Source organism: Ixodes scapularis, unplaced genomic scaffold (genome assembly GCF_016920785.2).
Source record: "Ixodes scapularis isolate PalLabHiFi unplaced genomic scaffold, ASM1692078v2 PGA_scaffold13__105_contigs__length_92229423, whole genome shotgun sequence".
Taxonomy (NCBI): domain Eukaryota; kingdom Metazoa; phylum Arthropoda; class Arachnida; order Ixodida; family Ixodidae; genus Ixodes; species Ixodes scapularis.
Window position 1 is genome coordinate 67,457,642 of NW_024609839.1, and position 27,579 is coordinate 67,485,220.

A 27,579-nucleotide genomic window follows, 5' to 3' on the forward strand; every position below is an offset into this window, starting at 1 on the left:
CCCTCTTCTACTTGTTTTTGTCTTTTGGGCTGTTTTTGAGAGTTCCAGTTAGACCCTTAGCCTGGAGTCTTTCCCGGCCGAGCTGCGCGCAGTATGACGAAGGCATATTCCGGAGAAGGCGCCGAGTAATCGAGCTTCCGGTTGCACGTCAAGAGATCCCCAGGTGGCCTAAATTAATCCTCAGTCCTCCGCTGGGGCGTGCCAGATGCTCTGCGTTCGTTTGGGACGTAAATCCCTTAAATTTGACTTGTAGATAAGGATGGCTAGTTGGGCTAGTTGTTTTTTAGTCTGTGGTCTTTAACGCGCATCACGCAGTAGTGATACACGACCGCACGCCGGTGCGATGCTCATCCAGGCCGAAACGGGCAAGGGTGGGGATGGAACAGGATTTACATCCTTCTCGAAGCTTACTGCTGACCAAGCCAACTAACAGAAGATGAGGAAGTCGAAGTTGTTTTCTGCCCGCTTTTGGACACCGGCAAAGCCTAGAAGGACTTGCATCAAAATCAAAAGCAATAGCATACAAGCGTAGATGCGACGTTACTCGCGGGCAGTGCCAGATATGTCAATTTGTCCGTCTGTGGCGTGCTATGATTTGTGATCAAGGACATATCAAGTCTACGTTCGTCGGCCAGTTGACGTGCTTAATTTGGTTTTCTTGTTATTTCCGCAGGATGGGCAGCTTCACTTCCGCTCCAAAGATAGCGAACGAGGACAAGGCAGACTCGGACCTCGAGCTTGAGCCCGAGCTGGAAGCCACGAGGGCCGGCCTTCTGGAGCGCTGTCGTCGCGAGTTGGCCTCCTTACCCCCACAGCTGAAGCGATCTTTCACGGGCCGCTACCAGGCGCAGCCTGGGCCTGAGACAGTGCGGGTGCTACAGTGGAATCTACTCTCACAAGGTGAGCCTTTTACTTAAAATGTGTGGCCTATCGCTGCGACGCGTTAACTTTATTAAATAGCTTTGTTTCTCTTGTGGTGTTGTGTTCATGATGCATCAGTTTAATGCGAGTATGCGATTTATCCTTCCCAATGCAAAATAATCAATTGGGTATATTTCGTTGTAAGAAGACCTCGACAGTCCCGATCAATTAAACTTTTTGTAGTCGGAAAGAGAGTATAACTGTTTCGTGCAATTCGAATCCAGCACCACTAATTTCAACATTGGCAAAAAATATGATGGCAGATAGGGTGGTAGATTCGAGTCGAATGAATGGCAGCCACATCTGTCTCATGGGCCAGAGATTTCTAAACGTGATTTTTATAATGCACTCCACCTCTTAAGCGAAAGATTACACACGTGGGGTCGGGATAAGACAAGTGGAGTGGTTTATCCATTAAATTTGAGATCAAGTTCTCAACGGCATCTCGGGTAACATCAAATGCTATCGAGGAAACATGCACGGAACTTACCCCGTCCTTTCACTCATACGTCTACTACTACCCGCAGCTCTAGCCGAACAAGCGGACGGCTTTGCCTGCTGCCCCGATGCTGCCCTAGACTGGAGCAAACGCCGGTGGCGGATACTGGAAGAGGTCCTCAGCTACGAGCCAGACCTCATCTGTCTACAAGAGGTGGACCACTACAAGTTTCTGAGGGCTAGCCTGGGTAGCGTGGGCTTCGGCGGTACCTTCTTCCCCAAGCCAGACTCGCCGTGCTGCTACGTCCGTGGCAACAACGGACCCGATGGATGTGCCATCTTCTACGACAAGGCCAAGTTCGAGCTTGTACGCTGCGAAAAACGCGTCCTCGAGGTCTTCACCTGCCAGTCCAACCAGGTCACGCTGCTCTGCGTGTTTCGCCGCAAGCTCGACGACGCCGAGCTGTGCCTGGTGACGACGCACCTCAAGGCACGCCAGGGAGGCCTCTTGTCGAGCCTCCGGAACGAGCAGGGCAAAGATCTTTTGGACTTCGTGCAAAACCATCGGGGCCGTCGACCCACCATCATAGCGGGCGACTTCAACGCGGAGCCCACGGAACCGGTTTACAAGACGCTTCTTGCGCAGCGCGACCTGTCTTTAGAGAGCAGCTACGCGCTGCAGCCCGGTAGCGGACGTCGCGAGCAAGAGCCGCCGTACACGACGTGGAAGATCCGAGAAGATGGCGAAGTGAGGCACACTATCGACTACATCTTCTTCAGCAAGGCTGACTTCTCTCTAGAAGCCAGATTGGACTTCCCTACGGAAGATCAGATAGGTCCTGGACGCGTGCCCTCGCTGGCGTACGCCTCGGACCACTTCTCCCTGGTGGCCGACCTGGCCCTCCCTTTCAGAATCTCCGATGAGCAGGTGAACGAGATGCTCCAACAGGACGTCGGCACCGCCTCCTAACCCTGGCGGACGCCCCCCAGGGGCACCCCCTTGTAAATAGTGAGGCTTTTAAGAAAGTACCAAAAATCAATGCACATGGTTTCTTTTTCTTTTATAGCAAATCACTACACAAATGGACCAGCTTGTGTTGGCCCTCGTGTGTCGTTTATTTTTATTTTTGATTACACACTCTAGTGTCCATCTGCATTCAAAGAACGGACGGAGTCGAAGACATGAAACGCGGAGATAGCTACTGCATGATTTTAATGAAGTGTTGCTGAGCATGAAACATGAAAATGTGACGAAAATTTGCGAGAGATAATAGTTCAAATCATATTGCTCGCTTTAAACATTCTGGGTGTGTGGTGCGTTTATTACACGACAAGGTGACGCAGATATATTAGATTGACCGATGTGGTTTCCCTACGAGGCAGGACTTCAGTGTGCCAAGTGAATTCAATATACCTGGAAGGGAAGCTGGAAGGAACTGAAACGAAGCTGGTAAGAAGTTCAAAGGAATCTCCTTCCAGCTTCTGAGTGTTAACGGACGTTTCGCTGAGAGACTTACCTTTTTCAGGGATAAAAAAGTAAGTATTTCAACGAAACGTTGGCGGAACGTTGGAAACGATCTACGAAAACTTCGTATTGGTTCCCTCGACTCGTACCGTTGGGTGTCCTCGGACTTAGTGAAACAAAGTAAAAGAGGTGTTGGCCTGGTCCGGTGTCTTAGGTTCACCACTATGATCACTCATCTGTCAGGTCGTAAAGCAGTCGCAAGGTAACAATCGGCGCTTACTACAAAGTTTGTTGTGAATTGTAAGCGTGAAACCTCTTGCCGAAAAATCCGCCATCTCTCTCGGGTTGTTCTGGCACAGTGTAGCCCAAATAAAAAGATTTTCTGACGGGCGCGACCTGGCCCCTCCGACCCGAATATTCCGTCCGGAACAGAGATCTGGGCGGCTCTGCCAGTAGCGGGTATTCCTTGTTCCGAACCAAGAAGGACCACGACTTAGGTTTCTCGACTTCGGGAGAGCTTACGCTAACTCCCGAGTCCCAGTCGCGGGCAGCAGATGGCGTGGATGCTCTCTTTTCGCGGCCCATGAACTTGTTTGCTATGTGATGGAGCAGAGCAAGGAGATGTTCGAAGAACTCGAAGATGGTGATGGCTGACACGCCTATGTAGAGGCCCAGGCAACCGCCGAGATCCGCGAACAACTGCGGCAGCTGCAACGGAATGACGACTGTAGTTATTTTGCAGGAAATCTAGGATGATTTTTTGTTTCTTTTTCAGTTCCTAAATTCTTAAAAAAAATTGGTGCGATGCACCCCCGTGGGCAATATGAGCTGCAACGTACATTTCGATCTTTTTATGCTTCTGTGTTCCCTCACAAGCTTCGTTACCTAGGTTTGTCAGGGAGTTTAAAGAATGGGACCTAAATTTCGCGTTACATCAAACGGTTTAGATAAAAACCTTGTGTATAAACCGGCAGGTACGACAACAAAAGGACGACGGGTGACAACAAAAGGAGTCGTATTGTTCACGATGGTACGCGAGAGTACAGTGTAGGCTTAAGAGTATGGTCTATCTGAGACTGATGCGCCGCAGAGTTTTCAGCGGGAAATGCCGAATATGAAGGAACGTCTAGAACGCATTTCGAAAGTAAAGCGTTAGATACACCTTCAAGTGTACACGTACTGCCAATAGGGTGCATGATGAGATTCGTTTGAACTAAAAAGCACTAAGGCGCGTTCACACTCTTGCAACCAACCGATTACGACCGAGAAAGACTTCTTGGGACCGGATGCACTGAGCGGAGCTGGTCCTAAGAGATCGCGAGAGGCTTAAAAACCGGTTTGGTCTCTCTCGGTCGCACTCGGTTGCAAGAGTGTGAACGCGCCTTTAGGCTCCAACCCACGCAATGAATCTGGTTGAAGGCGAACCTTTGTCATCACCTGCAACGAATGCCCACTGCACTATAGACCTTTTTTTATGGCAAACGCCACTAGGTGGTGCTCCAGTCTTTGATGTGCCAAAGAACTTCCGGTTTATAAAAAGAATAAACAAAGGACACCTTAACACCGCTGCTTGAAATGTAGCTGAAACGTTCAATCACCAGTTCTCCAGGTGAACGCCAAAAGAACGATGGAGTGCGAGACTTGTTGAAGTGTTTCGAGTATTGTAAACCAACTTGGCCTCCTCCTAGATGTAATATTGTACAGCCGAAGCCCCTCGTTAAATCTCCAACTTGGTTGTCCGTGTAGCATTTATACTTTCTAGCACTGGTGACATAAGCAAGCTCATCAGGCTTGCAAAGACGGTGCGACCGAAAGCCGCTTGGGGCGCAAGCGGCAGTTCATGTTTGTAAACAGCAAAAGGGTCTATACCAAATGACTAATGAAAGTAAGTCTACTGTACCAAAACGTTTTTTATATATGAAAGACTTCGTACGGCTGCCGTTTCCGCGGCAGCTTACGCAACCCCCATCTTTACTGAGAAACGCATGTGGAGAGCGCTACGTGCTTCGCATTGATAGCGGGGCTATAGTGACGTCACTCCACACGTTGCCGCGGCAGCTTATGCAACCGCAATCTTTACTGAGAAACGCATGCAGAAAGCGCTACGTGCTTATCGTTCCCGCGCGCCTTGTGATGTATCACGTGGTTTTGACACGTGTTCTGTGCCTTTCTTATTGAAACACGTGTCAAAACCACTAGATAAATTATAAAGCGTGCGCGAACGGTGGTAAGGCGCGCGCGTGGGTTTTCTGTCGACAAACCTATACGAGTCATATACAGCTTCGCTGTAAAACAAATACGCGTTTCCGTAAATACGGCGTCACCGACTTTAGCTGTCACCGACTGCAAATACGAAGGGAGGAAGCGTTTCTAGGGCCACCTGAAAGATGGCCCCAGTGTGTCAGTCAGTTGTCTACAACGTTCTCGTCGTAGGCGGTCACTAGCTCTCGTAACGTAGTCGGTAACAGTCAAATGCGAGTGCGTGAACCATCCTTTCGAGTAGCTGGCAAACTCACTGGGTAAGCAGGAAGGTCGCGTACTGACAGGTAGTTCATTTCTTGAATGTAGATGTGAACCCTCAGGAAGTTGCTCCTGAAAGGCACAGAAACCGCCCGCACAAGGCGTGAGCCCCATGTTGAGGTGTACAGTCTCCAACAACATGAAAGACCTACTCGATGGGGCAGCTCTAAGCGGCCGTGCTGAATTCGCTTCGGCCTTGCTCACACTGCTTGCGGTAAGAGCCACTAAGTGAGCTATGTTGCAGAGTAACGACACTTCAGCCCTGTTGGTGCTCAGGATAGTCGTTGCCAGTTATCTGCAGCCTTTTTATTTTTTTTTTAATAGCAGAAAACTCTTTCCCTTCCTCAGGCAATTTCAGAACACTCCGCGACAGGGAAAGACGCCATCGGCTGAGCGTCTTGACACCCCTATACACCCTTTCAACCTCCGTCGCATGGGCGCTGCCGTCTTGGAATCGCGTGACTTGGCCGCCATACGGTGGCTTCAACCATAGCCTCCTCTATTAACGATGTGCGCGACCAAAAGCGTCGCTGCGGTCAGCTTTCCACGATTGGCCAAACCATGGGCATATGAGCATTGTCAGATTGTCAACTTTGACGGGGTTTCGGATTGCGATGGCTCCTAGCTTCCACTGTGCTTTTTAAACACACCACCGAACTCGTCGTCGCACCTGATGGTAAGTAGCCAGGATAACAACTGGTGACGTCACGGCGAGGCAAATCCCAGTCGTGACGTCACGGATGGAAACTATAAGGGGGCGCCACCGAAACATCTCGGCGCTAATACTGACAAAGCCTGGCAGATCGCCACGAGAAGCGGCCGCCGAAATTGAAAAGGTAGAGCGGCAGACAACGAATGAGAGGTGAGCCACGTGACGGGCGCCCCGCTGCGGCGAAACGCCGAAACACACTTCTCTCGAGCCATGGAATGTCCGCTCGTGCTCCTCGCGCTTCTCGCGCCACCGCTTCTTTTCTCGTCGGGTTTGAAAACTGTGTTTCGGGTCCTCGCCGCTGCAAAAGCTATTCGCTAACGTCCAGGTTCACCGAGAGATTCTCTGTGCTACCAGATCTTCGCGCTCCAAATCTGCGACCGGGCGGTGTGTAACTCCGTCTTCGAACTGCCAGGCTTTGTGAGTATAGAGGAGGCTATGATTCAACTCGTCGCTCCGCTCTCCCATCCGCGACTTGGCGAAGGAGTTGCATTCGTGTTTTTCGTCGCGTTTCACCGCGTTTCTCGCATTATTTTGCAAAAAGGCGCGATGTTTTTACATTTACAACTTAATTTCATGCCATCATTATGTGCACGACGAAATCTGCAGTTTGTTTTGTAACACATCCCTACCAAAAAATCCGCTATAACTTTTCGCTATCCGGATTATGGAACCGGAAATTTATCTGGAATCTATCTGGAATTTGGGTTTTCCAAAATAATTCCTTTGTCTACAATCTGGATTTCGGGTTTCCAGTAACAAATTTCCGGTTCCATAATCCGGATAGTGAAAAGTTATACCGGATTTTTCGGTAGGGATGTTGGCTATTTTCACCGTCGGCGTGGCGGATACGTGTGAGAAGGAAGGAGGTACAGAAATCAGCATCAGCCCTGGCGCACATTGAACCCAATTATTTATTAAAACTCAATTTTGCTCACTGACAGTGACAGAATATTCGGAATAAGTATAAAGCAATTTATATTTATAATCGCGCATTTAAGACCTTAAGGAATGTGACAAAAATGATGAGCATATGAAGCTGTTTGTGTTTCCTGGAAGCATCGTGATTTGCCTTCAAAGCAAATTTGAAGTAGTAGTTTTTGTTTATATAAGATATATAAAATAGGTAACGAAGGTTTTACTCACATTTATCTGATGCTCGAAATAATGGTAACTTACACACCAGGTGATTTCTTTGTTCACGATATTACACCTAAATGTGCTAGACGTTCTTAATCGTTACTGCGATATAAACATTTGCTTGATTTGTTGATTTATTACTTTAAAAAAAAACTGTACACTACGATCGGTCCCATACCTGCAGTCATTCAAGTGCTTTAACACATTTTTAGGACGTACAACTCAATTTATTTATTTCAATTATTTCGGGACAAAGGTGGGGACTACCCTGGAGATGGAGAAAAAATCTGCCACATGCAGCTTGAGAGTGCCGAGGGCTCGCACTTATGGGATGCCGAAAGGAAGCCATCTCCACGAACATCACCCGAGTTCAGCGTTGTTGATTCCAGATCACATCAGTTTCCTTGAAGACATGTCTACACAGGCTCATGAAGCGGTGCTTTGCATTCCACTTCAGCCAAACGTACGGGAGGTCACTTCTCTGGAACCCTTTAATTTCATTACGCAAAGGAAAAATTTAAGACTTCACTTGGTGGGTCTGTAACTTATCTCATATGCTGAGTACATCGCAATCAAATCTCACTAAAACAAATAGTTTACTTCCCAACGCCAAAGTTGTGAAATGCTTTTAATAAGTACTTTAGCATGGCCAATAGCTAAAGAAATTTCCCACCCGGCCTAGGACCGACTATCGAAATATTTCTCAAATATTTAATTTCTTAAAAAGATAAAACAGCCCGAGATAATATTGTTTATTCTTCTGTAACATCTCCGTCGCATTAGGAGGCATTTCCAGTTATTAAAGTTCACAAAAAACAGTGGCCGCAAAATTCGGACAGTAAGCGGTGAGCTTTCGACTTCGTGTGGTTTTCGCTATTCAGCATTTTTTTAATCAGGTTGTGGACCTGCATTTTTACTATACATCCACGGATGACTGCCTTTCTTCATACATTTTTCTAGAAACTATATACAGTCAGTGGGTACAGCCGTAGACGAATTATGACTCGAAACCACCTCGTGGTTCTCAAGGTGGCTCACTACCACCGTTTTATTGGTTGTGTGCAATAACAGACACATTTGTAGTACGAAATTAAGCGAAAATGACATAGAACATAGACGCAGCAGCGATGCAGCTGGAACCGATACCAGACAAATTGAAGCCACCCAACGGCGGCGACTGCGCCAGCGCCCCCTATCCACCGGTCAGGTTGAGTCGCACTTACGAATCGAAACGATCGCCAATAGCACCCGCACACCACTAAGCACCAAAATGGCGGTGCCAACAAGGCATCGGTCTATAGAGGGCCGATACTATGGGCGTAGCTTAATTAGTGGCTCTAGCTTGAGGTGAGGAAAGATTTAAACCGTTGGTCTATTTAGTCTCTCTTAACCATTAAAGTGGCTCTGCTCAAAGTGTTCTTAGCACCGTCGTATAAGCTGCCTCGGCGAATTGTTCTTTTCTTTTTTTTTATTGTGGGAGATTGTACATTTTCGAGCCTTGTGAAGGAAACGCCTTCTACCTGAAGGAATGGAGTTCTTCCGCGAAGACGTGGTCATCGGTAGCGTTCAGCACCTCCTGCCACCGGATGCCGGCATCCTGCAGACGCTTGTTCAGCAGTGGCCAGCGCTTGATGGACCACGACTGCTGGCGGAAGTTCGGCCACTCCGACTGTGAGGTGGTCAGGTCGTATCTGACCTCGCTGTAATGCAGAATAGGGGGGGGGGGGGGGGGGGGGCAGAAGTGGTCAACTAATCTCGGGGCCAATATACGACTATTAAAACCCCGTCTAGCAACTTGGTGGTCTCTATTTCTGGGGCACAAAAAGCGTCGCTGGATCCGAGTCCTGGCCGAACGATGACGCGGCGATTGTTCTCGACGAGAAGTTAGCCGAGTACACGTCGAATGCTAACAACACAGCCCTCGTGTCCAATACACGCTCGAAGCACGCATGCCGAAACCATGGCAGACTCACATAACTGGTGCCACGGCTACTAGATGGCTGGCACTTTTGAAAGGGGTCTACTGGAAGACGCCAGATCATATGTTCATGTTTTTATTGCCATGAATAGGATCCTCAAGGTAACATGAATCACACAGATGGTTGAAGCTGGCTTGAAGAGGTACCCCCTGGAAGCCTCAAACTAGCAGCCAAAGGTGTCGCGAAGGCGGTTGAAGCTACAGTAAGTGGCAGATTCAGAAACAGGGCGTGGCGTCTCCTGAACTTCTTGTTACCTCCTAGCCATTGCGATTGCGACATTAACCGAAAATGAACGCCGAAGAACCAATTACGAAGCACGCAGTGAGAACTTAATAGGCCCCGCCCTGGCCTTGATTGTCTGTCAGTGGCTAGGAGGAACAACCTGAAGAGGAACCTTCTGAAAGTTTCTGAGGCTGTGTATGGTTATGCCTTTAGTGGATTAAAAAAAAGGGCAAGAAACGACAAAAAAAAAGTATGTGTTCCTCTTTTCTACTAACGAACACTGCGCTCCATACAAAAACAACAAAAAAGGCAATGACATCAAAGCCACTTGGAGGAGGTCTCTAGCCGCGCCAGGGCCAGATTTTTTTTTTTTTGGGGGGGGGGGGCGACGGCCCCTCCTAAGAACCGTAAGCTCAACTTTGTTTTAATAAAATCATTGATACATACCAGCCAAAAGGTTACGCCTTGGGGACATGGCAAATATTGCGTCAAGAAAATATATCTAGGCAACGTTCCCGATCGTAACATCATATCTCGGCAGACTTCCCTACCACCCCCCCCCCCCCTCCCCCCCCTCCGCCAGCCGAATGCCTACCGCCCCCAGGCCTGACCCATAAATCCGACCCCGAGCCGCGCGCTCCAAGTTTCGACAGATGGCATAAGGAACAGAGAAATCCGCTTCCCCTGAAATACATTAAACTATTGTTAGTATACTGTAAAACTGTACACTAAAAAAAAAAAAAAATCTCGTCGTAAAGGAACTTTTATGGGCTCTCCGTCTTGTCCATATTTTGCACACTAAAAGTTATTTTAAGCATTCCCTAAAAGGGCCCTTCGTAAAAGCTTAAAAGGGGGCTTCTTTTTTGACCCGAAAGAGTTCTTCATCTTCCAGTTGCCTTTCGGGTGCGTCAGGGGGCGATTTAGTGCTTGAGACGAAACCGTTCTTTACGAGCTGAAAGAGTCTTGAAACGTCAAAACACCTAATATATATATATATATATATATATATATATATATATATATATATATATATATATATATATATATATATATATATATATATATATATATATATAATATGTTTTTGCAGTGCGGGTGGGTACACACTTGGTTTGTTGGTGATGCATCTTGAATAAAAGCCGTGTGAAAAGAAACGAACGACGATTCAAGGGAACTGGAGAGACCAGCGCTGGCTTTGTCCAGTTGCTCCTTCGTTTTGTTTTTCGCACTGTTTTTATGGAAGTGCTTTCATTAAATATACAATTAACCACGTGCTCTTCAGTACTGACATACACAAGGAGCAACGAACACAGACGAATCAATAGAATGATTTCACTAAGCATTCGGCACGTGTGCGACGCCGCCATAACTTTAGCTCACGGGAGACAGACGGCAGTACATGCAAAGGCTCGTGCCGTCTCGTGCTCCACAAGCGCAGAGCTCCAGCATGTTTGTTGCATGTGCAAAGAGAATGAAGTTTCCTCGATGCATTGCGGCAGCAGTTGCGTAGTCAAACTGACCGGTGAGATCGGTCTCTTATACCCCATTCACACGACCGTAAAGGTACCTTTAGCTAAGGCACCTTTCTTCTCTGCGGCCAATGAATTCACGATCTTCCGCGCGTGGCGTGTGCTGCCGACCCAAGAGCACGGGCTGATTCGCCGATAGCAAAGGGACCTATGTTAAAGGTACCTTTATGTTGACCGTGTTAATGGGGTATTAGCGGCGAGATGTTTTGCTGGCGCCCTCCTTTATGGTTCCCCTCCCCTGACATCATTTGCCTTGCGAACAACAAGTTTGATGGTGTTCGTAACAGCATGGTGGAAGCCTGAAATCATTGCGTTCTGATACCCACACTGCCAACACCGCCAAAATTGAAGTTTTTTTTTTTTTTCATTCCTCGTATTTCCTTTGATGAGAAATCCTTTTCTGATGTCATAGTCAGCATTCGTCCAATCGTGGAAATCCAACAACAGCGACGGTTTCGATCGCGCACGTCGCCAATAAGGAGTGTTCACTGGCGGCCATAGCTGTGTGCATGACTGCTGAGCGCGTGCTGACGGCGAGCTTTCACAGCTCTTTCGCCACGCGCATTCCGCACCACCAAGATGCCGGTCTTAGCAGCCTATTAACGTGAGCTTGTTCCGAGCATGCGCTCTAAAGATCGACCTCAAATATGGCGTCCGGTGAATACCCCCTATTGTCAAGGAACATAACACAATTCAGAAATAAGTCGAGACAAAGAACCTAAAGTGTCAAGGGAACACGTTCTCAATGGGCTGATAGTCGGCCGATTTTTACCGAATGTTTTCAGACGCCCAGATCGTACAGACAGTTCCACCCTCTATCAACCAGGCGAATAATGCCAAGTCACTGGGCTGTGAACCCGTGCGCGGGGTCTGATCTTGCGCACAAGAGGGCCAGTACGTCCGCCCAGAACCACAGCTTAGCAGACAATGATGGCAGCTCGCACAAGGCACTTATTGGAATGCTTTCTACGTTACTGGTTATTATAGAAGGACACTCACACGCACTCTGGCAGGCAGAGGGTCTTGCACTGTTGGCCGCCGGTGGAAGACGTGTAGCTACGAAGGTAGCGGGTACGGCATCGCGCTGCGGGAACAAGCATTGGGGCTGATTAGGCTCCAAACTATAGCCTAAAGCCGCAGTCACACCCATACAAAGGACGCAGTGTTGGACTGCAGACACGATGGGAGAAGTAGCAGCAGACAGGCCTCAAGCATCTTCGAAGCATGCTTGCTTCGTACATATCTTTGAAAATGCAACAGTTTTTGTATGACCAATATGTCAATTAAGAAAGAAACAGGCCACAGACAGTGTATGCAGACTGTCTGTTCTACGATGTATTAGCAGTGTAACCGCGGCTCAAGGGCATCTATACTCAGTTTCCCTTTATCTTACGATGGACCTCAGAGTATACACCACGACGCGTAAAAGAACCCAATCCAATGTCGCGTGAGTGCCACATTGTAGACAGTTATAGTAGACCGTTCCGACATCTCCGCTAACGGAACCCGATAACCGTACGATGCATGGACAAAAGGCTTAGGCGGAGAATCGGGCATTGTTATCGGAGTCATCGGAAGGCGTGCAGCGACATACGGGTTGCTCTTGACTGGGGTGGCTCGTAGCGTCTGCTGCAGTCCATCGTTAGGTGAAACGGAGCATAGCAAAGTATCGCAGCGTGTCTCTGTATGTTCGGCCTGCGGTCGGTATACAGGGCGAAACACGCACCTTGAGTGACGTTGCACGGGTCGCAGGACGCTCGGCCGTTGGTGGACAGCTCGTCGAGGCAGTCGCACGTGCGCAGCAGGGCGGCTTCGCGACACAGGGTCTGGCAGTACTGGAAGAAGGTCACACTTTGATCGTACTCCCTCGATAGGGCCACCCACACTAGCGAGAAAACGCGCTCGGCGCGCCGATAAATCGGTTGAGCGGCAAGATAAAGGGCGTGTGTCTGCACGCGCTCGTGGCGCTGACTGTGCTTCGGCGACATTTTGTTACTTGCCGCGATCGGCGTGCCACGCGCGTTTTCTCGCTAGTGTGGGCGGCCCTTATCACACCCGCCTCCTAAAGTAGCCTCGGTGACTCTGAGAAAAAGCGCCGGCTTACGGATCCCCAGGTGGCGGGTTCGAATCCCGGCCCGGGGTGCCCAGATTTCGACGGAGGCTTATCTGCCCAGAAACTGAGGGGCAGGAGCAGGCGAGAGCGCATAGGGACATCAGAACGCCGAGCTCTGGTTGGAATAATTAGTGGGTAGACCTGAAGCTATAGCTGCCGTTGTCTCCAGTGCAGTCGTCGAAAGCGTTCGAATGCGATAGCCAAACGCCGGCGTTCCGCGTTCTAACGTGTTCGACGAGTGCAGGGGAGACAAGGACAGCTAGCTTTAGCTCTACCCACTAATCTACCCAACCAGAGCTCGGCGTTATGATGTCCCCGTGCGCTCTCGCCTTCTCCTGCCCCTCTGTTTCGCGGCGCATTGCGCAGAAGGCCCCGTGTAACCGAGCGTTCGGTTGTGCTTCTGAAAGAGCCCCAGGTGGTCGAAATTAAACCCCATCCTGCACTGTGTGTATGTGTGTGTGTGTTTGGGGGGGGGGGGGGCAATCGCCCCCCTTTGGTTTGGCAAGTAAAACTCCCAAATTCGACTTTTAACACCTGCCTCTCATCTTAACAAGAGGGACAAACAGCAAACACTGCTCACAAACACTTCAAAACAATGTTAAAAGTGCATCGTCATGGCGGTCGTCGCTTTCGTTGGCTACACCAATCGCGCACAGTGAATACGCAGGATGTTGCGCATGGTTCTGTGGGAATGGTTCAGCCGGTGATAGCAAACGAACAAGGACAACGAGCGCCGTGAAGATGCACTGCTGGCGCCGCTTGATTGGCTCCATCCGATCGCAGTTTTAGGCAACCATTTTCGCACATCCGATACGGTACGATGGGCCCTCCGGTACGAACTGCGCATATGCAAGTATCTAGTGGTAGTGCAAGCGCGGTGCCAGTGCGTGCCGGAGGGCCTATTGTACCGTATAGGATGTGCAAAAACGGTTCTTTAAACCTAACTCTCTAACGTGAAAGGGAGTATAGTGCATGACGCAGTGTTCTGCATTTAGCCGGTACCACTACACGGTTGGCAACATAGGTGTGCCCATAATTGCGGGTTAAAGAAAACACGTTACGGCCGCTGCAGTCGTTTTCGGTCCAGGTAATCCTGACAAACGCAACAACACAATGGTGTCAGAAGTGCCAGCCGTGGTAACGGAAGACCCCTAGAACCCGTGCACCACAACATCATCGGCGAGCACCAGCACAGTAAGGAACGGAACAGGTCAAAATGGCACACACGCTGTCTCCGTTTCCGAGTTTCAACATCCAAGCTACTGATGCCAAAGACATCTGCCTCGAGTGGGCCAAGTGGGCCAAGCGTTGCCTACAACATTACGGCGGATGTACGCAAGAAAGCGCTCTTCCTTCATTACGCCGGCGAGCCTCGGTGACTCGACTGTATGACCTCTACCAGTCTCTACCGGACGACTCGGCGACTGGCAGCTGCAGCACCGCGCAAGGCGCAGCGAGAGCGTTAACATCTGAGTACGACGCCGCGAGAGCAAAACTCGACGCTTACTTCGCGCGAAGAATGAGCCCAGCAGTCCCCATTTGTCGCTTCCGACTGGCACAACAAAACGCCGGTGAGTCACTGGGTGTTTTCTATGCGGGACTCCGGCAGCCTGTCTCGTCATTGCAACTTCCCACACGTTGATCTCGAGATAAAGAATGAGATCGTCATCGCGACCATATCCACGCGCCTGCGGAAGTGTGACATAGTGAATTCGCTGGACTTGCCAGACATCCTCAGGCAAGGACACATGTTCGAGGACGTAGAGCACGACGTGTCTGAAATCGAGCGGACTGCCGACAAGCCAGTCCTCGCAGTACAAAAGGACGAGCAGAATCGCGGCAACAAGTCAGAAAGAAGTGTGAAACCGCATTCACGAACAAACTATCAGACAGAACGACATCACAGCCTATCGACAGACTGTCACAACTGCGGTGGCAAGTGGCTACATGGCGGCGGGCGATAAAACTGTCCTGCATGGGGAAAAACATGTAAAGCCTGCAACAAGATCGGACACTTTGCCAAGGTGTGCCGTTCGACGAATAACACAGTAAAAGTCATAAAATGAACTCACCAAGACAGCAGTTTAAGTGTTGAAGAACACATTATTATAGCAAAAACATTACCTCCATCAAGCTCGTCTGCCAAATCTGCCATCAGGGTTGACGATGTTTTCATCACCTTTGTGATAGACACAAGAGCAACCGTGTCCAGTGTTGGTGAAAATAAGCTCCAGGACTGCCACCTAGATGAGAAACTTGAGAAAACATCTGTAAAGGTGTTCCCATACAGGGCAACGTCTCCCCTGCAACTTCTGAGAAAAGTCTCAGTCAGCATGGTGTACAAAGAGTGGTGCAGTCAAGAGGACATCTTCGTCACCCGGAGAAGCTGCGCGCCACTTCTAAGCTTCGCAACAGCATCAAACCTTGGTAGTGTCCAAATAACATACCAAGTCGAAAACTCCCAACAGGAAAGTCGATCGTGGAATCATTCCCCAACTTGTTCAGAGGAGTTGGAAAGCTCAAGGAGCAGCAAATCCCCCTCTTCGCAGATGACATTGTGCCTCCCATCGCTCAACCGCACTGGCGCATTCCATTTATAGTGCGAGCACTCGTGGATACAGAATTCGACCGTCTCCTCTCAGCAAGGTCGGTATAGAGAGGGGGGGGGGGGGGGGGGCGACCTCCTCTCCATAAGCTTCCCAAGGTCAACTTCTTAAAAATAACACCAGCCAAAAGTTTAGTTTTTGGTGACATAGCATATATTGGGTCAACAAAATAGATCTGGGCAACGTTTCGGCCGACTCAGCAGACTCCCCCCCCCCCTCCCCCCCCCCCCCCCTCCCCGGCCTGACAAATAAATACGTCCCTGCCTCTCAGAGGACATCATTGAGCCAGCAGTTGGACCCACGCCATGGGTGTCTCCAGTGGTGATTGTCCCGAAACCACGTCGCCCTGATGAAATGAGGATTTGCATCGACATGTGCGTTGTAAAAAGTGACATTCTACGAAAACGGGACACAATTGGTCCTTCTAACAGGTCTTCAGAAACGTGCAGTGCAACTGGCACACCGAGGTCATTAAGGAATCGTAAAGACGAAACAACTACTACGAGAAAAGGTATGGTTTCCAGGCACGGACAACCTTGTGCACATGCAGCTGAAGAGTTGACTTCCATGCCAAGCGGGAGCACCCTAAACAACTTAAGAACCACTTACGATCACCAAACCTCCAAGCAGCCTTTGAGAAAAAAAAAAGTATCACTCGACTTTTGTGTTCCATTTCCCGATGGGAAATATGCGATTGTGGTGATAGATGACTTTTCGCGATAACCTATGGTACAAGTCCTCAATTCGACAAGCGCAAGCAATATACTGCCCAACCCTTGAGCTATGTTTGTCCAGTTTGGCATCCCAGAACAAGCAATAACGAACAGCGGGCCTCCGTTCCAATACACAAAGTTCGCCGAGTTTGCCCAAGAGGAGGAATTTCGGCACCACAAAGTCACACCCCTATGACCTCAAGCAAACGGAGAAGTGGAGCGATTGATGCGAACATTAAAAAAACAGGTGCACATTAGTGAACTCGAAAGCAAGGACTGGAAGTCTGAGCTAGGCACATTTCCTACAGATCTACGAAACAAGGCACAAGAACAAAAACGCCTTACGAATTACTGTTCGGAAGACCAATGAGGAATCTCCTTCCTCTCTTTGCAGTCCCATCCCCAAGAGGAGTGGACTCGGAAGGACTAAGGTTAACTGAGTTTGCAAAAAAAGCTTACAACAAGCACCAGGCTTTCACACGGAGAGGTGCTCGACCAGATAGCTTCTGGGTGGGTCAGAGAATCCTGTGCAAACAAGTCCAACACATGTTTACGTGATACTACAATCCGGCCCCTTACATCATTACCATCATTCATGGATCTCAGATCAAAGCATACCAAAGCAACCGAATGATCACACAGATTGTCAGTTTTTTTCTTCAGGGATGCCTCCAGGATCAATCAAGTGCTACGCAAAAGCAGATCACGACCTAGATGACACCGTGCCACCGTCATCCAGCACGGACAGTCCTCTTCATCGACGCTGCCCCGTCAGAAACCACGAGCCCGGCATCTGGCTGACTTTGCAAGGTAATCCCTTTTAAATATTTGTGAAGAAGGGTGAACCCAGAGTGCGAAATGAAGGAACTCATCTCAGCAAGCGTTCAGCTGAACATCGACATTCCTTCATATGTAGTCAATTTTATTTTGTTACTTTGCAACATTTTATTTTATGTGAATTACACCCCGATTTCATCTTTTTCCCCAAGGAGGGTAATATAGTGTTTTTTATTTAACTGCTGCCACTACACGGTTGGCAACAGGTGTGTCAATAATTCAAGATTAGAAAAAAAACAGTGCGTTGCGGCCGCTGCAGTCATCCTTAATCCAGGTAATCCTGACAAATTCAACACCATACATGGCTTATCACCTTCACGATCCGTGCTTCGGGATTTGTTCTTCGGCATTCTTATCGGCTAGTGCCACAATCTTGTTGTCTGCGGCGCGATAATGGCCGTGTTCCAAAATTTACTTGCTCCCACAATAGGGTGAAGGTTCGGTAACTTGGCGTTCGAAAACTAGACCGTGTCCAGCGTTGCTCTATCTGTCTTGTCACGTGACATGATCTGCCGGAGTAACTCGGGTCCATTCGAGTAACATTTGCAGCACAGTGAATAAGACGCTTGGGAGTCGCCGCTACTGATCTCTATTGTAGTAGGCTGGATCGCGCATCGGGAGACCGGCGGTGGCACAACCGGCGGCCATTGCTTGACAGATAATGAAAAAAAAAAAGAACCTTTTTGGAGCTTGTTTGAAGTGTCGTATAAAGAAACTTTTATGAGGTTTCGCGGGCATAGTAAGACAAAATTCGCAGTAGTCAGAAACCGTTGAGAATGGTATTGAATTACGCAAACACCTTGCCAATCTCTGTCGTGTTCTGCCATCCATGGAATTTGTCTGCTGGACTTTTCCGAATCGTTTGGGTCATGCTGCTACGAAACCCCAGTTTTTGCTCAAAATAACCCGCAACATGAACACAGTTTCTTACAAAATTGGTTTAAAAAGAGAAGTTACTTTAGCGAGCAACAGTAGATTTGTCATCAGGCATCGTCTGCTTTGATTTGGAAACAAAAGTGATGCCTCGAACTCAATCTGCAACCCTTCGTAAGTAAAAATATAAAGGTTAGCATGACATCGAAGCAAACTTATCTGGCTCCTTGCACGACGGCGTTGCCCCCACTGGCTGCCCGTGGGCCCGTGCATGGAGGAAGTCATCAGGAGAATAGAAATTTATTTTTTCCCCATAAAAATATAACGCAAATAATAAAAATCTCCACTTTTCCACGTTTTTCTTTTCTTTTTTTTTTCTTTTTTTTTTTATAGGCTTCGATGCATTTCCTGGTGGGCGGTTGTGCCACTCGACCCCCAGCAAAACAAGCCTTGATTTGCGGTCCATCCTACTGCAATAGGCGCCAGTGGTTGTCACACCCTTATACTTCGTTTCAGCTTATGTCCGAGCGCGGCCGATGTTATGAACCGAAGAGCCAATCAAACAGCGAAAGAGGCACAACGTCATGGCGTGCTCTCTGCTGTTGAAAGGTATTCGCCGTCCCTCTGTGCGTGCTCCTCTGCCGGCTAGTTCCATAAAGCGTAGAGAGCACGCCATGACGTTGCACCTGTTGCGCTGTTTGATTGGCCCTTCGGCTCATCGTATCGTCCGCGCTCGGACCTAAGGTGAAACAAAGTATAGTTCCTTAAGCAGTAGTTAAAATCTAGAAGGGCTACAATCATTTTCGGTGACCGCTACCTGAAAACGATCTATGCACTTCGCATCCTTCTCTGCCCTGCCTCTGAGTGAGTGCTGTTTTATTTGTGCTGGTATTAGCTTATCCTTCGTTTCACCTTCGGTTCGAAGTAGCGCAGTTGGTGTTACGAGCCGTCGGGCAAACGAAATAGAGCAAAAAGTGAAACGTGACGGCGCTCTCTCTCTCTCTCTCTCCGTCTTTGTGTGAGTATAGCACTCTTCCGCCGGACCACCCAAGCATGCTCGAAGAACGCGCCAAGACATTGGGCTTTTCGCGCTCCGTGATTAGTCCCTCGGCTCGTAACACAGGCCGCGCCCGGAGTGACAGCGAGACGAAGTATATGCTAAATCATCTTTTTTCCCCGAGTAATTTCGTGCGGACAAGCGAAGGCAGGTAAAGTCCCTTGATACTTATTTTACGAGTAACGACAACCAATACAAATGACAAAGCACAATCCGCTGGAACAAAATGGCGGCATTCAGTTCAGTCTCCTGCTGTGCGCTGCCATTCGCTTCCTAAAACCTGCACCGTCACACAGCCGGAGCTTCAAAGAATGTCGCTACTTGTAGGGAGCTTTTATCTAGGGACGTTAAAGGCAGGCGGTCCTGTTTCTTCCTCGGTGCTACTTTAAAATGGCACGCACTATCGGCACTATACTGCGTCAGGGAGAGAAAATAAAAGCCTTCTTTTTCAACCCGCATAAAGAAACTGCGCATCATAGGAACCTGAAACTCCGTCAGAATATGACGGTGGGGATAAGATACGAACGTTCATAAATATAACTTCACCTGAAATTTAAAAAAAAATCTCTATGAGCCGACGTCTGCCTAAGCTATAATAGTCGTCGAACCAAGAAATGACGTCGTGAGCGCCAGTAAAAGTTATTTCGGTGAAAAAATAACAAGAACAAAAACAAAAATTGTTACAAAAAACAAAGCAATAGTGTATTGCTTGTTGACAAGATTTTCTCACTGAAATAAATGCCACAGAAGCACTTCATGTAATTTCTTGTATTGACGAATATTAACTTAGTATGCGCTTAAGCAAACGTGAGCTCATGCCGATTTTTTTTTTTTGCTGTATTTTTTTGGTTTAGCGGACGTGACGATCTCAAAACTTCGCATTTTAATCACTAACTAGACCAACAACAAGTACTTTTGTATTCTATCACCACCGCTAGGGTCACATTCTCAAGAAGACCCATGTTCCTTCGATGCGAATATTATTTATGCAGGTCGAGAGACCGGGTTTAGTTTTCGTTCACGGACCCCGTAGTCATTATTTAGCTTGAGCTTGAAGCTTGAAGCTTTAAGCTTTAGCTTGAGCCTTGAAGAAAAGTAAGAGGGGCAGTTTTTCTGACCGCAGACTTCGAATTAAGTCAGCGATGCGGACGCCTCAAGCGACCGCTTTGCTGAATTCCAGGTTGCGATTCAAAAGTACAACGTCACCTTCAAGCCTCCGATTCAATCATTTCCTCTCTCGACGGAAAGAGCTGTTCTTGCTTGTAAATTATTTTATCTTAGTCTTATCTTTTGAAAAGCAGTCTTATCGGCTCCACATTTTAAAATGCAGTGTAATATTATAGGGTCGTCGCGTAGGTTTTTTTTTTGGGTAACGTTCTTGGGGCTCAGACGCTTAGGATGCAGCGTCATTCGTTGTCCACAAAATTCAACTTCGTCGTGTCGTGTCGCTTTCTTTTATTTTTGTGGTTGTGGGTTTGGAAATGTTCTCGAAACATTAAGGAGGCGACGTTTGACGTACGGTAGATTTGTCTGCCTCGCCGTCAGTTTCTTACGCTCTCGGTTGGTTTGAAGTTGTGTGGCACTTACGTCAAAGGTGTATAAAGAACGCTGTATCAAGTCATCCAGGCCGAGGTTACGGAGGTATGGAGTTATCTTGCTGTCGTTGAAACTCTTGCTGCAGCCTCTGTAGGGCTCAGGAAGCCTTTGGATTTTTCGCTGAAATGGTTTTTACGGACACACTTCAGTTGTTATTCGGGGGAGCACACAATGCATGCTCAAATCTGGGTATTCCACATTTAAATACAGCAGTAATTTCTTCACTCATTATAGTCGCAGAGAGACTAAACATCATTTTGCGGTGTGAGAAGTTTTTTAAGCAGAAACTCTCGACAGGGCGAATGCTTACAGGCTCTTCGAAAAGATAGGGGAATTAATTAGCCTGCAAATAGGATTGTACTGGGTGACAGTGGCGGAGTCTACAACCGCTGATCAAGCTACGCTTCGGAGCAACAACGTGCACTGCGGCCATCTTGGTGCATAAAGTCACTGTTGCCAGTTATCTAAAGCTTTATCTGAAAATAGACCTTTCCGAAAATATGTGGTGCTTCCAGCGTCCGCTTTACGCATTGCGACGTTCGGCTGAACGTCACGTGAAATTATCCAAGGAGCGAAGACGTTGGTTTTAACAGTTCGTGATTCCAGAACGCAGAGAGGCGGAAGGAAAGCGAAACAGTGTATGCGATGACCTTGTTTTCCGTTCGCTTTATTTCTGCGTGTGTTAACGACAAGAAAGAATGAATCGTGCCGCTACCGGGATATACGAAGCGTTTGAGCCGGGATGAGCGTACATCCGAGCAGTCCCACAATTCCCCTCGTTGCAAAGTCTCCTCGGATTTTTCCGGAAAAGTCTATTGCAGACGACGACTTTTCGTCCTCGTCCACCGTGTCTAAAAGCTCAGGAAGTCACATTTGTACATCGCAACGACCGCCAATAGGCCCTTTTCAAAAGTTTACCGAGCAACATTGGTGATAGTTAGGGGGTGGAAAATTGGCTTAGAAGTTAGAAGGGCGGGAGAAATCATGTTTGTCTTTTTAGACTTAGGCTAGGTCGCGCAAGCTACCGCCCGCTAGAAAGGGTATAGCCATAACATCCATTCATCCTATATACAAAGCGTGTGATTGGATCCGAGTCCTCGCCGAACGCTGACGTCACACTGGTCTTTCGAAACGAGCTGAGCCGAGCTCACGCCGAACGCCGAGCAATGGCGGACAGGTGCGTACTTTTGAAAACGGTCTATTGCGGCCACTGGCGGCACCCACGAGAGAACCGAGAAACGGAGTGCCGATACTCTAAGCCTGTGCATGCCTTATTTCGCGCACCCAAATCATGCACCGGAAATGCCAGCTACAGCAATAAGTTTTCAACCTCAGCGAGTCTCCGCAATTCTGGGAGGACTAACCGGTTTAATCGAGCATCTCTACCTAACCATTTGTTTCTACAACGTATAGCTATTTGTAGTTACATAGTTTATTGCTTAGAATGAAAAATATACAAGTGCATAGTTCGTCTCCCGGGAAGGGCCATCTCGTCTTCCTATTTTGAGGGAAGAAAATGGGGTATAATAGAGGAAAGGGAAAGAAAAATAGGAAAGGATTGTTTGATAATGAAGGTCGGTGTTTTAATTTGCTACTCTGCTCATTACGGCTGAGGGTGTAGAAACCCAGGGACCCAGAGAGATATATGCTGTTGGGTCGAGTCCGCGCTATCGCTACATTTCTCGTTATATAAGTACAATTTCTTTTTTTCGGTGGCGAATCAGAGACGCCGGAGCTTATTCGGCTTTACGCACAAACCCATTATAGTTAACATGCCGTTCCCCACATTCCTGATTGCCTTCAACTTCAGCGAACTTTTTTTTTGTCTTTTTTTTTTTCTGCTCGTTTGTCGAACGTATGGCCCTTGGAGTTCCCTCGTTTCCGTCGCATCGCTTCTGCCCGCTTACCATCCTGATGCTGATGTAGCTCTTGCTTCCTGGAGACAGGATGATGCCGCCCCTCTCCAGAGTCGGTGCCGTCCCCAGAGGGTGGATGAGGAGTCGAGCTCCGAATTCGGGCGATATGATGTCCAGGTACTCGCTGCGTTCGATGTTGAGCGTCAGGCGTAGCCCTACAAAACGCGCAAAGCGAGCACCGAGTAGCATATTTAAATCTGAAACCATTTTATGGATTCCGAGCGCGAATTCGGCGAATCCGCCCCGCCAGATTTTGTAAAAATAAATAAATAAATAAACATCACGGGTGTAAAATGCCGCAGTTTCAGTTACAGATACTTTTCAAAAGTGCTCGTCGTCTAGTAGCTGGTGCGTCAGTTATCTGAGCCCGCCATTGTTTGATCACGTGCTCTGAGCGTGTATTGGACACGAGGTCTGCGTCATCGTTCGGGGTGAACTCATTGGACACGAGTATGCCGTCACCGTTCGGCGACGACTCGGATCCAATCACGCACCTCGTCAGCAAGCAATGGTGACCGCCAATGTTGCCCGATTGACGTTTTGAAAAGGGTCTATTGCGGAGGAAAACCGCCGCGACCCTAACGGCTAAGTTGACAACTATAGGTCCACGGGGACAATGATGAAATTAATTATTTGTTCGTGTTTCTTTCGCCGCGCTCGGCTGACGTAGTTGAACCTGCATTAACGTTTGGCTGGGGCACGTGTTCAACCAGTAAAGAACCAATCGAACTGTTTTCCTAAATTTTTACTATTGATATTTTAGTAGGTACATCTTCCTGTATAAGGTTATCGCTGATGATTGCGTTGTGCATAGAAAAATTAAGACTGAGAGTGATGTTACACATTTTTGAAAACCGGAGACGACGGGCGAAGAAGGGGACAACGCACAAAACGTCTCAACGTTTTGTGAGACATTTTGTGTGTTGTCCCCTTCTTCGTCCGTCGTCTCCGGTTTTTAAAGATGTGTAACGTCAACCAGCTCGCCTGCCTACTTACTTTATCTTCAGAGTGATGTTGCTGAGTTACAAAAGGACTTAGAGTCTTAGACCATATTCATACCTGGTGTTCCGAGTGGAAAATTAATTTAAATCACCAAAATGTGTGCAGCTATGTTCTACAAAAAAAAAAAGAGAAAAGCTTGAAAATCAGTATTATATAAATACCAATCAAGCAAGCAACCAACCTACATACAAGTATCAAGGTTTTATTTTATCATTTCTCATGGAATGCTAACGTAGACGATGTGATTCCTGAAGATGGTAGGCCGCTGAACTTTATTCAAAGAAATCTAAAGTGCTTTGAAACTGCCTCTAGCAAACGTCAGACCGATTTTAGAATATGCTTGCGCCGGATGGGGACCCTGCACCAAAAAACACTGAATGATAAACTTGAAAAAATACAGAATAGAGCTGCTCGGTTTGCCTTGGCGCAGTACGGGCGGATGGGCAGTGTCACTCAAATGAAAAATTAATTAAATTGGGACTCTCCGTCCTCTCGACGAACAAAATTCAGGTTAAAGCTCTTTTTTTAAATATTTAATTACAAAACAGAAATCAACAGCGCAACCTTTCTAAAGAAAAAAAACAACAACATATGTTTCTCATTGGAATGATCATGTATTTAAAGTCGGAGAATGCTACGCCAGCACAAACATGATGTAGACGGTTGAGCGTGTTGCTTATTAATTTACGATAAGGAAAGAGGAACATTTAAGACAGACTTAAATGTTCCTCTTTCCTTATCGTAAAAAAAGCACAAACATTTATGCGTTTTTTTTTGTTACAACAATTGTACAGTAATACAGGCCGTCTGAAAAGCTAGTGTGCTCTGACAATGAAGGTTTTTTTTTTTTTTTTTTTTTTTTACAAAACTGTAACACTCCTGCTGTAACGCCTTCGGACAATGCGGAGTATTCCTTGAATAAAGAATAAAGAGTTTCTGCCGAACACTGTAGAAGCCCTCGCGCCCACTCTATTCCCCACCATCGATCGACGAAGATGATGTAAGGAATCTACTCCACTGGCCTTTTACTCGGTAAACACCGAGCGTTGTGAAAAACAAGCTTGGCAAAGCGCCCCCCTATTGTCCGACATTCTCGCCAATGGTTACAAGCAGGCTCAGTGAGCTGTCCAGAGGCTCTCAAAAGTAACGTTGCTCTATTTCTGATTCTTCACCCAGGAGGTCACGGAAACTGTGCACTTAGTTTTAGGAAACCATTCCACGCTGTAAACCACTACACGGCGGTAAGATAAAAATGGATCAGCCAAAGTTATTCTTTGTTGAGGCTCCTCACCGAGTGTAGGTCCAGTCTTGCGTATCTTACGCATGGAATCGTTGGCCAACCTGATGGTCTGGCAGAGGCCGTACCGGGGAGACGGATACGGGTCCACCCGCAGAATGGAGTGACTGCGCGTCGTGAAAGTCGATGATCATTAACGACGTTAGCGTACGTCGTATCGATAGATACACAAGGACAGGCAATTCGAAATGTGTCATTTTTGTTGTTTATACGTTCAGTAACGTATAATAGACAATGCAGACTGAGGTTTGAGTTGAGGGACATCGAATGAATAACACTCAGGTGGAACGAGGGACGGCGTACAATTTCTTTCATTTGGTCAAATCGTACGACGTCTTTCGCCCCACCTTTGTCGTGTACGTTCGGTGTTTCTCGTCTAATGCACCCTTCAGACATTTCTGGCAACATCGCCGTATTCTCGGTACGTTATGACAATTTGATGTTTGGCGCGTGAAATACTAGTACAGGTGGCTAGTGAAAGAAGTCGATGCTGGTTTTACACTTTATAATTTTAAAATGCAAGCAAAGCAGGACGACAAGAAAACAAAGCACGTGTCGAATTTGCTTTGCGTTAGTTGTATTTTTTTGTGTGTGTGTGCTGAACTCACATGGATAAGAGATAATACATCGTGCCGCTTCCAGAATATACGAAGCGTCAGAGTCTGCCTTAGCGTACATCGAAACAGCCTCGCGATTCCCGGCGTCACAAGTTGCAATCTGGGATTGCCGCGAGGTCTTCTGGGCTTTTCCACAAAGGTCTATTTAAACCCAACGCGCTCGCGCCTTCCACTTAATCATTACAGCTCTCTGGAGCAGATGTTTTAGGTGCCATCTACATGGGCCCAAGCTGTTTCCTAAAACAATAACGGCCTCCAACACCTTGAAATCTTGACTGAGCAATTCGGGTTCATACTTTTACTATATGCGGGTTTTTCATTCCCCTTCAGGTTAGATTATACACCACAATGGCTTTACACTTACGCGTGAAATACAACATGCCACCTACTTGTCAGTATTGGGGTCTTTAATTACAAATTTATCATCTGAGCGAGGTTACTAATTACTCTCTTAAAATCCCGTGTATGCGATCATCTGGCCATGTATGTAAACGCATAATTTGTTGCTATCTGCCGTGACGCGAAATCATAATGAGGTACGTACGTTTCGTCGAAGCAGTTGCGAGCGTTGTAAGTGCACTGAACAACAAGATCGTTGGCTTTGTGACCAAACTTGACCAGATGCTCCTTGGTGGCGATGAAGTTCATCCACATGTCGCTCAGGTCCATGGTGCGACTCGTCTTGAGAAACTCCTCGACGGTCTTGTAGCACACCTCAGTATCATCGTCGTAGCTGTAGCCCTTGGTAGTCGGCGAGAAGAGGTCCTTTGTCTTGGTCTTGAGACTTCCGTACGGACGCTCTGTAGTAGTAGTGATCGGGAACCCCGATTTGGCGGCCACGTCCTTGAGGTAGTCGTCGAAGGAACTCTTGCGCATGATGTTCAGATTACACACGGTTATGGCTGGGAAGTGCAGCTCCTCCGCGTGCACCTCTTCGGTCGCCGTCATGATGGGGTACGAGAAGTAGTTGCTCGTCAGAAAGCTGATGTGGTACAGAAAGCCGCCGACCGCAACGATCACGATGATTATCCAGATGAGTCGTCGAAGGCTGTTGTCGCCCGTGGACGCTATCCGAGAGAATCCGTGAGCAGTGCATCGCTCGGCGAAATGCTTGTTCAGCAAACTGCAGGTCACAAGCTCTTCCTCTATTTCCTTGTCGGTGTACATTCCTGTTTCCTACGCTCGCGATGTGGCGCTTACCGTAACCGACAAGGTCTCAGGACCAAGTGTAGTCCCCGACTGCATTACATCGAACAACGATCCACAAGATGGGATAGCGTAGCAATCAAGATAATGCGTTGGGCCATCTTGTCGTAAAAGTCGTTTTGACCTACATGAGCAGCCTGTTTACTCAAACTCGAAACGGGAGCGTGCGGTACGGTATTGATGAAATCACCTGTCCGTTGCGGCCCGGATAGCATATCGTCTTGGACACGACATGTGGTTTCCGTTTATGGCCGCGGCATGATGCTCGACAAAGTTATTTGCTTTCGGAATATCAGTTTCTACGGAACGATCAGTGGTCCTGTGGATTTGGGGGGTAGAGGAGATCGAGTACAAAGCCTGGACCTCCCGCACTAGTTAAACAGTGTGTGGGGTCATTCACTATCCGACAGCAACACATTTAGGGCCCCGAGTGAGAAAATGTTTCCCTTCTACTTACGGACAGGCTGTTTTTCTTTTAGTTCGTTTTGAACCATTATAGTGTCGAAATGTTGAACACTGCCGCGAGGGTTTGGCTCTCGCTCATAAAAAGAAAATGGTCTTTATTTCTATGTTACGGCGATGACCGTTATTGGCGAAGTTTTCTCAGCGGATTCCGGGTGTTTCTTCGCATATACGTCGATCGTTACCCGCTAAATGTAGCGGGAAAATACCTCCTCTATCTTTAGAGGAGAATCACAATGTCTTGATTGTGACATCACAGTGTCGCGTGACGTCGTGTCACATGACGTCACCATTTTCCCGCTAAATTAATCGGTAACTTAGTATCAATTGACGTCATGGCGTCAACGTGATGTAAGTGTCC

The 27,579-nt window shown here is 47.8% G+C and overlaps 2 protein-coding genes across 6 annotated transcripts in view; one reads left to right on the plus strand and one right to left on the minus strand.

Annotated features, from left to right (window-relative positions):
• Positions 1-2,403, plus strand: part of LOC8041619 (nocturnin) — a 49,411-nt gene extending 47,008 nt beyond the window's left edge. For all 5 annotated transcript variants that reach the window (XM_029986537.4, XM_029986536.3, XM_002414822.4 and 2 more), the window contains exons 2-3: positions 674-900; positions 1,449-2,403. In XM_029986537.4, coding sequence (XP_029842397.1) covers positions 674-900; positions 1,449-2,329 — 1,108 coding nt within the window. In that variant the 3' untranslated portion in view covers positions 2,330-2,403. The remainder of the gene's footprint in view (positions 1-673; positions 901-1,448) is intronic.
• An 84-nt stretch (positions 2,404-2,487) lies between these two features.
• Positions 2,488-26,717, minus strand: LOC8041616 (acid-sensing ion channel 4-A). The gene is made up of 9 exons (XM_042289664.1): positions 26,095-26,717; positions 24,928-25,040; positions 22,626-22,789; positions 20,710-20,838; positions 12,650-12,758; positions 11,923-12,007; positions 8,714-8,893; positions 5,341-5,416; positions 2,488-3,532 (listed from the first exon to the last, which is right to left on the minus strand). Exons 1-9 carry the CDS (start codon positions 26,715-26,717, stop codon positions 3,104-3,106), a joined length of 1,908 nt encoding a protein of 635 aa, XP_042145598.1. The 3' UTR covers positions 2,488-3,103.
• Between the last annotated feature and the right edge of the window lie 862 nt (positions 26,718-27,579).